Raw genomic sequence first — 15,537 nt, forward strand, 5'->3', positions numbered from 1 at the left:
CCTCACAAGCACTCATTGCCTACATTTATGGCTCCTGTGTACGAGATTGCTGAATATGACTTCTTGGCCACATCTTTATCATTTCTTTTGTTAGATTATCTTAGCCTAGTTTAGTGTAGTGTTTTGTATTTTTTCTTTGCTTTGCCAAAATCATTATTTGTTGTAATCCAGCAAGTAGGAGAAGCATAAAAATTATGATCTCTATTTTTAATGTGCATGTTGTTCATTCAATCCATTTAAATATTCACATGGATGAGACTTATTTTTTGATACTTATTGATGAACATTAAAAAATATTTGCATTTTAATTCATACTCAATTTGTTAATTTGTAACTAAGAAAATTGTCATGCATACCTAAATTGAAGTATTGCCAGTTCGAATAAAAAGGACTTACAAACGAAAATCACCACAAACACTAATTAAATAAGATAAGAGATCTACAAAAATCTATGATTTCTAATAAATATCAACTAAAGATAAAGAGAGTGTTAGAAAGAGTGTGAGAGAGTGTCCTAAGCAATGTCAATCTTAGGGATTGGAGAAAGGGACGACCACCCAAGAACTTATGGCTAAGAAGGTAAATATAGATTAAAATCATTATTTATTGTCATATTTTATTTTTATATCTAAATTAGAATATGACATGTTATTATAAAGTATTATTTTTTTACTTCCTTTGGTTCTTATCATCAAAGACAATATAAAAAGGAAATGATTGTCCTTTTCATAAGGCATTTTAATATTTCTATAAAATATTAATTTTATTTTACATATTTTGTCTCTATTAAAGATTAAGAGAATGTGTTTTTTGTTATTAGATATTAAGAAGATAATTTGATAAATAATTATTCTTTCTCACTTTTTAAACTTTCTAATTATCATTTATCAATTTTATTGGTATTAGTGCACAAGCATTGAATATGGAATAATATTTCTCTCTTATAAAAATTTAATGATAAATAAAAAGGATAAAATTGTTAAATCATAATTTTATTTTATAAACTCAACTAAATCACTACTTATAGCATATGAGTTATTTAATTATAAGTGTCTTATAATAAGAACATCGACGTAGTTGCTATTTTTTTTTTCCTTTATGTATTAAATTGATAAACTTATATTAAATAAGTTTCTTACTCATTCTGATATGTAATGGATTATAGACATATGATAATATTGTGCAAAAAAAAAATTTTCAACAAAATAAAAATCACCAACTAAAATCCCAAATTATGAAAGAATCTCATCCTATAGTATTAATAAAAATATCTAACTTGTATGGTGAAGTTTTCGCTCTCTGATCATTCTATATTATATTTATAATTATATAAAAAATAAATATTTATATAGTACAATGCATATTTAAAAAACGTTAAAGTTAAAATTTAATATACGAATAAAGAGCAAAAATACATGAAAATTTTAATTTGAAATTAATGATGATATTTGTCAACGATAAATAATAGTGTAGAAATAAATTGAATAATAAATGAAATACATCTTTTTAAATATTTGAAACTATATTACTGCTTCTAGACTCAAACATAAGCAAGAATAATGTTTGGCATGATATTATTAGATTTAATTCTAGTTTGTAATAAAATAATGTTTGAACAACAAAAATTATGTCTCATAAGTATATATTAGTCCTTGATTATTGACTTTAAGACATTGTGTTAACCATGTTTACATAAGCAAAAATAATATTTTGACTTAAATGTAAGGAAATTTCTAACTAACCTGATCCTATTTAATACTATCATTTAAAAAATATTCCTTAAAATTAAATGATTACTCTTTCTAATAAACATTATTAGGGTTGGTTTAGGAAGTAAAATTTAGTTTGTATATGAAATCAATAAAACTAAATGAACTTAACTAATTTCTTTAATATGTATAAATTTAGGTATTTTTGCTTATATATGAGTCTTGAGGGAGTATTTGCTTAATGTAAAAAAATGTATTATTTTAATAAAATTTTGTATTTGATTTTTAATACAATATATGTTTGCATACCAAAATTAGATACACATATACATATATATATATATATATATATATATATATATATATATATATATATATATATGCGTTCTTATTTATTATTTTGCTCGGGCCCATAAAATGTTAGAACAGGCCTAATTGCCAGCATTCCTCCTCATTTATCTGACGTCCATTTTGAAGAAACATCACTTTAAAATTTTACTGTGTCAAAGAGAACAAATTACTACGATTCTATAAAGGAAAGTTTTAGGTTTTACAATCCTTTTTAAGAAATTTTCTTCTTCCTTGAGTACTCTGCCAAATGAAGTTTGGACAAGAGAGACTTGAAGAAGATACACTTCCAATAGAATATATTCTTTACCTTTTGAAAAAGCACATTTCTGCAGAGCAAGATTGACACTGAATCAAGATTTATCGAAAGGATAGAGACCAAGAAGAAAGATAGGAACCGATGAAACAAAAGTTTTGAGCATATCAAGGCGCAATGAGAAAATATCCTCATATCTTGTTCCTTTTGCTTATTATCCCACAAATAAGTTGTCCAACTTCCTCACCACAATCTTCCTGCACATGATGGCCGGCCTACAAAGTACAAGAAGTTAATTATATGTTACCCCTATGAAAATAGGCACAATGTTTATGAATAAGAAAGTCTAAATCTAAAAAAATTACAACCACCATAGTATGAAAAAATAGCATGATGAACAAGCTTACATACAACAAAAAATAATGGGATGATGAAGGATGAAAGGTTCAATTACAGTTAAATGTTAGGTTGTTGTATCTTCTTGGGTGAGTTAGAGGCTCCCCTTCATCCAGTAATAGTGTGATATTTTGATCCACTTTAGTATCATTAGGTTGGCACTACATGTATGATTCTTATTTCTTAGTATGTTCAAATATTCTATAGGGGACGGAAATGCTTCAATTAGATTGAGAAACTTCAATCTCCAAAAATATATTTGAGAATGCTCAAATTTTTGGTTTATAAGTGGTGTGATGTATGTTGCTTCAGGTAGGAAATACCAACAAGAAGAACACAAAGGGCAAGTGAAGAGTGCTACAAGAAAATGAAGTGATCAGCCTCCCATTAGATGATAGCTTTTTGTGAATGAGGGTATCTATATGGTTTTTTGTTGATGATACTTGGTGCACAAGGTGAAAATGAACCACATCAGTGAAAGGAGAAAGTTCTAGTGATGATTCTAGAGCAATGTCTAGCTTCTCAGGTAACTCAAGTGAGTCTTCACATAACAATAAAAATATTGTTATAAAAATGAGATATTACAAACGGTCAATGAGATATTCCACCATAATTGAATATAGTTCCATTGTTGGGAAGTCCCGTTGTATCTTGGGAGCTTATGCGACAGATATGTTCTCAAGAACTGGACTATTGAGCCAAGTGGACTTCTGAGTAATCCTCTTGGGCCTGAGTGTCCCTAAAGTGTTTGGGCTTCCAATGATATATGGGCGTCTATCATATTAGGCATACTACTCAGGTGCTCCATGAACACTTAAACATGGTGGCTAGTGCATATAACCATGTCATGCAATTTAACATGTAAGAAGATATTATTGATGTCTATCAAAGACAATTCTCTTTATGTGTTATGGACCTCCAAGTTCATTCTTGTTCTCTCCAGTGCTATAGATTTAATCCTAGGGTGCCTATCATCAGTGACGGATTCAGAAATTTTAGATAATGAGGGTAATAATATTTATTCATATATTTGTAGTATTCAAAATTTTACGTATAACTTTTAAAAGTATAAATATATATTATAATTATTTTTTACAAATTTTTATATCTACGATTATGATTAAGGATGAAAATAAACTAGGTCAGACTAGGTTATATTATAATTTAGTAGGTTTGGACCTAACCTTCTTTAAAAATACATGTTCTAAATATGAATTACTCTTTTATCTGTCATAAACATTTTTTAAATATTTAGTTAGAATTACAATTTTAAAGACCTGTTTTATAATAATTTAATACTAATAAAAATATAAAAATAAATATGTTAAATTTTATAAAATCAAGTTTAATTTATTTATTTTAAAACATATTTTATAATAAAAAATATAAATAGAATATAAATATTCCAATCTTTTCTATTTTATTTTTTTAATTAATGCATACAATCTTACGATCTTTACTATTTTAATTTTTTAATCAACGTATACAATAATTAAATAAAAAGCACAAAAGGTAAACATGTATATTGCAAATTTTATTTTATCAAAAATTAATTTTCAAATATATTACATCATATATGTAAGCATTAATATATATATATATATATATTAATATATATATACATATATTATAATTAAACTTTTAAAAAAAATTGATTTATTATTAAAGAATATTTTTTATCACATATGAGAACTAATTTCCTTCGAAAGTTTGACAAATATCAAATAAATAAACATTTCTTCCAAATTTATATTTTATACATAAGATAATTTAAATATATATTTATTTTATTAGAATATAATTTTTACTTTTTAAAATATATAATTTTTTTAAATATAAAAATATATGTATGTATAAAATGGTAGTGGGAGAAAGTGCCCCACACTCATACAATACAAGTGGATCCGTCAGTGCCTATCATGCATCATTTTTTAACTGTTCTCCCAATTTATACTAAATGAACATTGTCAACAACTTCCTAGATTTTTAACAAAACATAGAGAACGCATTAGCACAAGAAAATTAAATACAACTCAGAATACTATTTTCATGCAAAGATTAAGTCAATATAAAACTGAAATCAGAATTTTGACTTCCTAAAATAAACATCACAATATCACATATTTTAGATCTTTGGGATGGGAGATTAAATCGTTTTGAATATGAAGAGAATACAAAGAATCCACAATAGTCATTTCCTATTAATATGGAAGCACTAAAAGAACAAATTCTTCTAACATTTAAGAATGCATGCTCCTCCTTGGCTTTGAAACAAAATAAAATGTTAATAGGCACAATTTCTACAAATATAAGCTTGCACAAAGTATCTCAGCTAAAGGTAATCATTGAAAGAATGATATCATTATGTTTATAACAAGTGAGAACTCTGAAGTCTGAAAGGAAACTGTTCTCAAAGAATAATTTCATCCAGACACTACAAATGAAAAACAACACTAGTCTAAAAGCCTGTTTGGATACGACCTTAGAAGTACTTTCAAAAACATTTTTACTAGAAAATACTCTTCATTTTCAGTATAGAACTTCTAGCTTATATCCAAGCAAGCTCTAAATCAAGCATGTGCAAATGAATCTGGTGTATTTACCGTAGGAACTTCAATGAGTTTATGGTTGGAATCCTTGCAGAAATCCTCCACTCCATCATAGCTCAACCAGCGGTCCCTTTGGCCCCAACATATTGTGGTTTGAACTTTCCAATTTTTGTCCTTAAGTATTGTATGCATATCTTCCACATATCTCTATGGGAAAAGGTGAATCAAACAAACACCAAACCAATTAAATAACAGAGAAGCAAAATATTCTTTTATATTTATACTCTTTGCACTAAGAATGCTACTTATTACTTTTGAGGTACTAAGGCACTAGAAAAGTTCGGGAAAGTATTTTAGACAGTGCAGTACAATATGATCTTTTGCATTTGTGAGCAACTAGATACATACACCACAATCAAGAATATTTCTATCTAATGAAATTATGATAATCGAACCAATGTATAATATCTGCCATACATAAAGGTCTTGAAATTTTTTATTATTTTTTATATTTTTTGATGCAGAAAATTGCATTGAATTTGATAGCGTTGTTGTGGTGTTTCATTGGTATATCATCTATAAGTATTAAGTACCACTATAACCCCTCACCAAGGATGGTAGCTGTAACATCCCTAATACCCGGAATGAAAGGGATCTAGAAACAATAAGGTACAAACAACGTCCCACATCTTTAAGACAATAGGAGTGACATGTGTTTATAAGTAGAACAATCGAGGTCTGTGGCATATGCCCTGACCATCTCCACAGAACAGGGAAACCCCTCCTTTTCCCTAAACTTTTCTCTATCCAAAGAAAGAAAAAAGGTTGGACTCCACAATAGAAATGGTTCAATTCAGTTGAGGCATAGATACTGCCATATGCATTTAATGGCTCATATATGTATTTGGGCCAAGTAGCTAACATTCAGTTTTTAAGAAATAAAAAATAATAAAAAAACAAGTGGAAGTAGAAATTGTGCTCAATGAACTGGTTTAAACAAAATATTAAATATGCTTTGAACTTGGAAGGAAAGAAATTAACAAACAAAATGAAATATTGAAGTGTCCTTTCACACACATTCTTAAAAATGTTGGGACCAATTCAACCCCAGACAATATGAGCAAACAAATCTAAATAGTAAACAAATGCAACATCTGTTATATCCTAGAAATTCTGCAAATTTGAAGAAGAAAGAATCTTGAGGAAGAATTACATTTCCAAGACATTAAAACATTTACTCTCTCATTTAATACTTTCTTTATAAAGTATTTGGAGGATTAGTAGGATGATATAGCACTACTACTACACAAATACTAGATGCAACCCTTGTGATATGAGGTTGTAGGGTACACCAGACAACATAGGAGTAAGCTTTTCAACTTTATTTTGAGAAGGCCTATGATACCATGAGTTGGTCCTTTTCTCGACAAGGTTAAATGGCATAAAGGGTTTCAACCCGGAAGAAATGAACTAGTGGGGGTCGAACAACTTTTTCAGAGTATATGCAGTATCTAATTTCTGAACTACTACTATGAGAAAACTAAAAACAGGAACAATAGTGTTAAAATCCAATGATAAAGTGAAGTTTATATCCTATCAAAATTTGATGCATACACAGGAATTTATTGCTCCAAAGAAATAGTTATAGAAATAACAAAATATTTTCCTAGTGCTTCATTCACGTTATTGTTGGTAACAACCAACAGAAGTCATGGTCAAAAGAATGAATGAAGCTATACACTACAGAAGTTTCAAGTGAGGTAAACTCATTGATGACTTAATCATTATTTATGCTTCCAATATTTAAGAGAAAATACATGTAAATCAGCAGAACTGATTCAATATATTAAAATTTCACCTTGAGGTCTTTCTTCATGTTCCTGCTAATTGCATTCAGTGCAAAGCCTGAGGAACCAGATGTGAGATAGGGTCTTCTATAGACCATTGCATCTTCTTCTTTCATTTTATAGGGGCCACAGCTTGTTAGAGCTTTGTCACTGGCCCTTAATGGATCCTGATCATCCAGAAGAGAAGTGTATCATTTGGAACCCTAAGGGACTAATCAGACTATTGATTCAAGCAGATATGTATATGCATAAAATAAAAGCTGAATATTAGAACATTATTAAGATGTATGAACATGTTATACCTGTGAAAATATTTCACCTAGCAGAAAGTTGCTGAAAATGGACAATGTTGGTGGAAGCTTGGCATGTTGGGCTGTTAGCTTATAAAATAAGAAAGAGGAATTCAAGGTGACAACTGTTAAGAAGTATTTAGGAAAGCATTTCAGATGGTTGCTGATATTAATAACAGAATTAAAGTCAAGCAGACAAGCTTTTTTTACAAGAGAAAACTACTAAATACACTTTTAATTGAGGAAAATAGAATTTATTTACATGTAGAAGCTGAAGTGAAGTTTCTGAAATATGAAGAAAAATGAAGTTGTATGACACTAAGGGAAACTTCTGCATTTTATTGATGAGTGAAATAAACATACAGGTGTAATATAATCCCATCTTATATTTTTTTTTAAATAATCCTATTGTTGTATGTATCTTACATTCGTATCTGCATTTGATTGATGGGTGAATTAAACTTACTGGTGTAAATATGAACTAAAATGAATTTGTATGACAATGACACTAAGGGAAACTAATGAAGTTGTAAGACAAAGTCAATTTTGATGGGTAAAATAAACATACAGGTGGATTAAGGAGTATTAAGTTGCTGAGCTTTTCTTGGTGAATGCTGGCATACTTAACTACAACAGGCGAAAAATATCCCTGTGAGCAAAGAAGATTAAAGAACTTCCTATCACATGTCAAAAGAACAGGTAATTTCAGCTAGAAGATCCATAATTTTTTTCAACTAAGGCAATCTTACCTGGACAACAAGTGAGACTTTTGTAACAGCCAATTCATCAATAAGTGACTGCAATGATGACACATATTCTGCAGGAAAGAAGAAAAATAACACAATTTTACCACCTTTATTTGCAAAACAAGAATTCTCAATAAACAGCTAGCAAATTACTTGGGCCACTTAAGCAATTACCATCCAGTGTGTAGTCAAACCCATATCTTGGTTGAGGCTTATCAGAAAACCCAAATCCTGAGAAAAAACAATAAATGGATTGAACATTTCCGATTATGCGGCAGTGAATAAACTAATGAAATGTTAGTAAAAAATTTAAAAAACGAGTTACTAAATAAAGAATCCATCTCATGGATAAATTTGTTGAACAAAAATTTGTAAATTAGACCAGTCATTAGTTGTTCTGAAAAAGATTGCATTAGTTGAGCTGAAGAGGAAATTATACAGCTATAATACAATACTAAAGGTCAAGCTAGTGCACAAAATTGAAGGCATTTTGTGAAATCCTTTCATGATTCTTCTAACATTTATTAATTTGGTTGATATGAATTAAAAATGCATAAAGTAAGCAATGACATAAAGCATAGTTCAGAATGTGACAAAAAAATCTAAAAAAATAAAATTGAGTATTTTTAATTTCAAATTCAATATAAGCATTGTAAACTTACCTAGCCAGTCAAATGCTATAGCATGATAGTCCTTGGAGAGTACTGGAAGAACTTTGCGATAAGAATATGCCTGGTAGCATCATAAATTTGCCATAAAAGTTGTTGTTTCTCAATATATATAATATGTATGGGATAAAAAAAAAGTCTTAATACTGTTATTAACATTTCCAATTATATGGAAGTGATAAAAACACTGACTATTACTGAAATACGCAGTCCATGAGTGCATACAGTTCATTTTCTGTATGTTGAGTTCATTCAATACAATAACTAATTAAGGACAGATTACAAGGCTAATAAATATCTATAAACTTAAGTCATAACTATTAATATTGTAACATGTCAATATGTCATGTGTTAGTGAGTCCAAACAGCTATGATAATGAATCCCATCCAACTATTATTCTAACAGTCACCCTCGAGATTATGCTTATTAAGCTCTCAGGTTGTTGTAAAAATACACACAACTACAAAACCAAGAACATCAAACATACCAGCCTATCTCAAAAATAGAAATTGGGCAACCAGTGCTTTTCACTGAATAACACAACACCACTTTCAGGAATGACATTACAAATAGCTTCCAGTGATCCTTAACCTTCCCCCTAGTGTTGACCTACTACTAACTTCTGTTCAACGCACATCCCAAGTACATGACACAGGTTTAGCAGTCTCAACCCTTTCTCATCAACAGTCCACTATGTTGGAAGGTCTCACATCGCCTGCCTCAATTTTTTGGGTACAGCTTATATATTTGTTAGACAACTTCACATCACTTAATGTCATTTGGTTTTAAGATGGAATCTAATATGGAATCTCACTCCCACGTCGTCTACCTCAATTATTGGGGTGTAACTTATATATCTGTTGAACAACCTTACTTAATGCCAACTAGTTTTAAGATGAAAATCTAACACACTCAACCTCTAAGCTGATCTTCACTACACTCATATACTACCCAGTAATGCACAAAAAGAAAGCCCTTTACTAGAGTCTGAAGTCATTTTGTTCAAAACTTCATTGACAACAGAAGACAGGTCAGCAAACCAAAGTCACGGGGTTTGAGTACAACACCTCAGTCCAATGCCTATTAGGTGATACACTCCCATGGCTGGGTGTAAACTAACATTCAGTGTGAACCTTGGTCATGCATCAAACACCAACAAAAAGATCCAAAAACACCTTTAACAAGGAGTATTTCAGAAAAATTTATGGCGTGTGTAGACACAGCCCATCTTATTTATACTATAAGTGCATGAGTGAGTACAAGAGCTAATCAATGACTAGTTATAAAGCTAACTAACAATAGGTTACTGATATTCCAACACTGGCTAATGATTGGTCTGCCAATGAGTATACATTATTATAAGCACTGTTTAATAACATAAAACACATTCAGAGTGGATCATCTTCGGGTTTTTATGTTACATGTTCTCTTCGCAATTGTTTCACTAACCTGTAGAGTCATGAACAAATTTGATTTCTTAAAGAATTTAAATCAGATTGTGGTTTGTGGACTCAAGCTTGCCATGGATTAGAGTTATCAGTTAAAAATAGCTAAGGAAACAAAGTAAACTAATCTCATTCTATAATAATGATATAAAATTAAGAAAGCGCCCATTAAAATTTCTTATAACTTGTTGCCAAATAAAGCTCACCTGTGAAGGGAAACCATGGATTAGTATCACTGGAGGATTATCAGTACTTCCGCTTTCAACACAAAACCATCTATTATGTAAAATCAATGACAAAATATGATTCGATTAGAATCTCTGAAAACAATTCCATGTCTCATCTCTACTTTAAACAAAGTTCTACAAATTAAAATATTGTTATTAACATTATGTTTTTATGAATTACATATTCATGTCACATATCTGCCATTTGTTTTCCCATTTCCTTTTTTAAATTCTCCTGTGTTCTTCAACAAAGTCATTGGACATATAAAGATAAATCTAGTTTACCTGTAACGATCACCAGTAGCTTGAGACCCAGCACCCATAGCAAGTCCAAAAATTGGATCTTTTGCTTTTTCACCAGTGCCAGGAATTGAATAGGCTTTAACCTGATAATATATCAGAAAACTTATGGACTAGACCAAAAAAGGCTTGAAAATAATGAAATTGCAACCTCGTGGAAATGAAGTTGAAATATCAAAAGGACAATTTTCTCCGTATCGGATCATGTTTCAATGAAATGTATTATTGGAAGTAATCAAAAGTATACTTCAATAATCAATGTTTTAATACCCGTATTTTCATCATCCAAAAATACAAGCATAGTCACTTAGTCACTCCGTAACACAAAATGTCATCAGTTTGGTTCTCCAAAGATTTTGTCATCAATTTAGTCCCAAAAGCATGCAAAAGGCCATCAAATCATTTCCTAAATTATGGTTTCAGTACACTCTTTTCGTTAAGTCCAGCATAGAGTGACCAAATAATGACAGTTTACATAACTGAAGGATTGAATAGATGACACAATTTTTTCCAGAAACTAAATAATGCCCCTTCTATTTTGAAGGGCCTAGGTATGAGTTCACTCTAAAATATAAGAGGCATAACATTACAGGAAGCCCCCAATTTAACAGAAATTGAAAAACAAAGATAGAGTAGAGAGATAATTAATCACTTTTTACCTTTTTCCCTTGCTTAAACCATTCATCGCTTGGACTAGGCCCATCTGAATACTTTCCTGTCAGAATGACAAGATCCAAAAAGATTTGTCAGAAGAATCACAAAAAGTACATTTACCTATTTGGATAAATTTCTCCGAAAACATTTCTAAAAGAAAAAAATAGGAAGAAAAATTAAAATAAATTTCTCCATAAGTTAAAATTAGTTTATATGAGTTAAAAATAAGATTTTGTAAAAGTCAATGGGAGAAAACTTTTACAAATTAACTTATGGAACGAATTTTTAGCCGATAGAGAAACTTATTTCACTTTTTCCATAATTTTCTCTTCTAAAACTGCTTTCAGAGAAGTTTACTCCAACAGACATAATGTCTCACTATGAGCATGTTTTTCACAATCCATGATCCACCCATTTTTACCTCCACTAAAAGAGAATCCATCTCCTACAGAGACTGGAGCATCCAGAAGGTAATCCTGCACTAGAACTAACAAAGAGTTTGAATTTGAAACAAAGTTTCAAGAACCAAACTTGGGAAAACCCATTAACACAAAAAAAGCATACTTGGTCACCATTGTTGCCACTCGAACTGCAGCTCAACTTGAGAGGTTTTCTTGCTGAAGGGCATAATTGGAACCTCCTTGAAGCAAGGAATGGTGGATATGCAGTGGTGGAATAAGAGTGAAGAAGGTGGGAGTGGAAGTAACATGCAGAGCTATGAAAAGCTTGAATGGCCATAACAATGTGAAGCAGTAGGAGTGGTTGGTTTTGGATGGAGAGTGAAGGAGGAAAAGTAACTTAACTGAAATACCGTTAGTAGTTGTTTTGATGCCAACATAAAAAATGAAACATGTTTTGTTTTGTTTTGCCCATTAATTTTGGGAAGGGATAGGGATTCTCTGGTCCTCACACCACCAAACTTCTTTTTGGCCAACCAGTTTTCTTTTTCTTTTTCAAATAGGTAAGAAATTAGAATGGAATATGCTGGGAAATCTAAGAATATTGCTGGTTGAATCAAGCACAAATCAAATCCTTTAGAAGCGATCGATAATCGATTATCTTTTGAGATGTGATATCTCTTAAATAAGCAATCTAATATTGATCATTAACTTTTACGAATATTATATAAAAAATGTTATTTTTGTTAAATTAAAAACTAAATTATATATATTTAATAATTTTAATTTTTTTAATTCAAAAATCTTTAAAATGAAAAAGAAAAGTGTAGTAGAAAAATGTGACAGAAAGTATTTTTTTAATCTATATAAATTATAATGATGGTATGTGTACCTGTCTGAAGGGCACACTAGTAATTTTCTCGTATTTTGAGGGCCGAACGAGAGCTTCGATCGAATATTCCGGTGAGAGAGAGGGCACCTGCAAAAGTCACTCCGACGCTCAAGTCAGGACAGGTACAAATATAGATAGTAATTCATGAAAAGTGACGTTACCTCGTGACATGAACTATTTATACTGACATTTATGGGTCCTGACTTCCTGGACCCTGCGACAGGATTACCATATTAGGTAATACGTCTCTAATTGGCTTATTGGTGTGATTAACTCTTAACCCTTGATTAGAGGTAATCCCTAATCCTTGACTAGGGATGATTCTGAATTTATGGAGCATTCGGTGGCCGATCAGTTGTCGGCTACCTGGTTCGGCCGTTCAGGTGCCGATCGACTGTCGGCTACTTGGCGGCCGAATGGTCTTACTAGTACATTTATAAATTTATTTTTATGAAACGCAATAATGCTACATTTCTAAATTTAAAACGAGCAAACTAATTAAATATGTGCGTCAATATATACAATAATATTATTTGACCACTCTTAAAACTTATTTCCTATGATTGGTGCTTTATATTGTAGGTAGTGTAATTTTTTAATAATATATAATAATTTACAAGAATTAATCCATATATATATATATATATATATATATATATATATATATATATCACATAAATTTTACATTATTTCTTACTTCAATGACTTTCGAGAGATTTTTTTTTTTTTTTACACTGATTGCCCCAATTTTATCAACCTTTAAAAGAATAAAAAGGTATGTAATAGAAGTTATTTTCACATGATTAAGAAAATGAAGTTATTTACTAACAAACTATAATTGAATTGCAGGAGAAAAGATCATGGGATTTATTGAAAGATAAATGATTTTGATTGAGCTAGTATTTTTTATTGATCCTTTTTTAAAAAGCAAAATAGATAACGTAATTATTCAATTTTTTATAACACGAATTGTTATAAAAAAAATTCTTTTTCGACATATATAATTCCAATTAAAATGCATCTTTATACAAAATAGCTTTAATTAGAACATTCCACCTTGAAGGAAGTACAATGACAAACAACATAATTTTACTTCCATTAAATATAAATATAACAATATTAAAATAAAAACACAGATTGCAAAAATATAAAATAAAGAAAAAAAAACATGTACACGAATAATAATAGTCTATAATCTAATTAAATTTACTTCATTTAATAACTCGTATTTTATATTATATTTAAATAATTTAACTATTAAATTAAAAATTCTTAATGTATAAATTAAGTTTACAATTTTTTTTTAAAATAAAATATTTAATACTCTATTTTATTAATTTAAATTAATATATAAAATATTTTTATGATTATCTGTCAATCTAAATTAAAAAAATGAAATATTAAATATTTTTTAATTTTCTAAAAAAATTACATACTTGATTGATACATTAAGAAATTTTAATTTAATGATTAAGTTATTAAAATTTGACGTATAACATAAGTTATTGAGTGAAATAAATTTAAGTATAATATGAGTTATTGAGTGAAGTAAATTTAATTAGACTTATTCTTAGAATAAGAGATTCACTTACTTTACTAAATAACTTATGTTTTACATCAAATTTCAACAATTCAACCATTTAATCAAAAGTTATTAATCTATATCAAATTTGCAAGTTTTTAATAAATTTGAAAACTATTTGATACTTTATTTCATTAATTCAAATTAAAGATAATATACCGGATAATGGTATGAATATTAGGGAAAGCACCTTAGAAGAATCTATAACTCCTTGCGATCACATTGAAGACTTCTCGTATCATTAATGGATCCTCTTATGGGCCTACATATGGGCCTGGCCCATCAAGGTTAGTATAAATAAGTATGACCAGTGACAAAGAGAGGTACGTTTTGATAATTACCAATTTGATTAGCATTGATATCTCTGAGACCGAGGACTGACTTAAGCATTGGAGTGTCTTTTGCAGGTACCCCTCTCTTTCCCTAGGATACCTCATGGAAGACGAAGACCCAGCAGGAGTAGCAAAATTATCGGAGTACCCTCGTGCAGGTGCATTTTGGCGCCCACCGTGGGGCCCGTTTTGAAGGCCCGCATTGTTTATCTCTTTTGCAGGAAGAAGATTTTGTAGAGGATGGTCATTACCAGGAACAACAACCACTCGGTTCAACCTGAACAGGACTCGGGGCCGGTTGCTGTGGAAGATCAAATTGATCTCTCAAAAGCTTTGAATATGCTTCGTGAAGAAATAGCAGCTGTCAAGAAAGCCCGAGAAAGAGACGCTCAGGAGCTTGAAGTACTCAGGAGAGAAAATGCCGAGTTGAGAAGCTTGAACAAAACTTGGAACCCTACTAAACAACCCAACAATGAGGCCTCCTCATATCACGTACCGACAACTCCAAAAAAACACGTTCCTCTCATGCAGTTATCAACCATTCTTGGGAAACCTCCCTCTCGGATAGTGGCAACACCCGGCTCATACAAGCACCCTTTCACTCAAAACATTATGGAGACAACCATATCTGATAGTTGGAGAAACCTTCCTTTAGAGAAGTACGATGGATCCTCAGATCCCGATGACCACTTGAATGCATATCTCACACAGGTTACCTTGCTGACAACAGAAGACGCTGCTTTGTGTCGCCTCTTCCCCACTTCACTAAAAGGACGAGCATTGAGTTGGTTCATTAAGCTTTCCCCCAGCTCCATAAATTCATTTGAAGAACTAACATCTTTATTTACAGTACAATTTGCTACAAGCAGACCTTACCAACTGACATCATTGGCGTTG

General features: G+C 30.5%; 1 protein-coding gene across 3 annotated transcripts; it reads right to left on the reverse strand.

Moving 5' to 3' along the window:
- Nucleotides 1–2,127: 2,127 nt before the first annotated feature.
- Nucleotides 2,128–12,312, reverse strand: LOC109808856 (alpha/beta-Hydrolases superfamily protein). 3 transcript variants are annotated; one of them, XM_020372016.3, is made up of 13 exons: nt 12,001–12,308; nt 11,858–11,912; nt 11,442–11,497; nt 10,768–10,868; nt 10,462–10,531; nt 8,804–8,873; nt 8,316–8,372; nt 8,145–8,212; nt 7,964–8,044; nt 7,408–7,485; nt 7,117–7,272; nt 5,313–5,465; nt 2,128–2,588 (listed from the first exon to the last, which is right to left on the reverse strand). In XM_020372016.3, the coding sequence occupies exons 1-13, from the start codon at nt 12,172–12,174 to the stop codon at nt 2,505–2,507; spliced, it is 1,203 nt and encodes a 400-aa protein (XP_020227605.1). In that variant the 5' UTR covers nt 12,175–12,308; the 3' UTR covers nt 2,128–2,504. The 3 variants fall into 3 exon arrangements, with proteins under 3 accessions (XP_020227605.1, XP_020227607.1, XP_020227606.1); XM_020372018.3 differs by having other exon boundaries at nt 11,858–11,917; nt 12,001–12,132; XM_020372017.3 differs by lacking the exon at nt 7,964–8,044 and having other exon boundaries at nt 12,001–12,312.
- Between the last annotated feature and the right edge of the window lie 3,225 nt (nt 12,313–15,537).

Source organism: Cajanus cajan, chromosome 3, assembly GCF_000230855.2.
Source record: "Cajanus cajan strain Asha chromosome 3, NIPB_CcT2T_4, whole genome shotgun sequence".
In the NCBI taxonomy this organism is placed as follows: domain Eukaryota; kingdom Viridiplantae; phylum Streptophyta; class Magnoliopsida; order Fabales; family Fabaceae; genus Cajanus; species Cajanus cajan.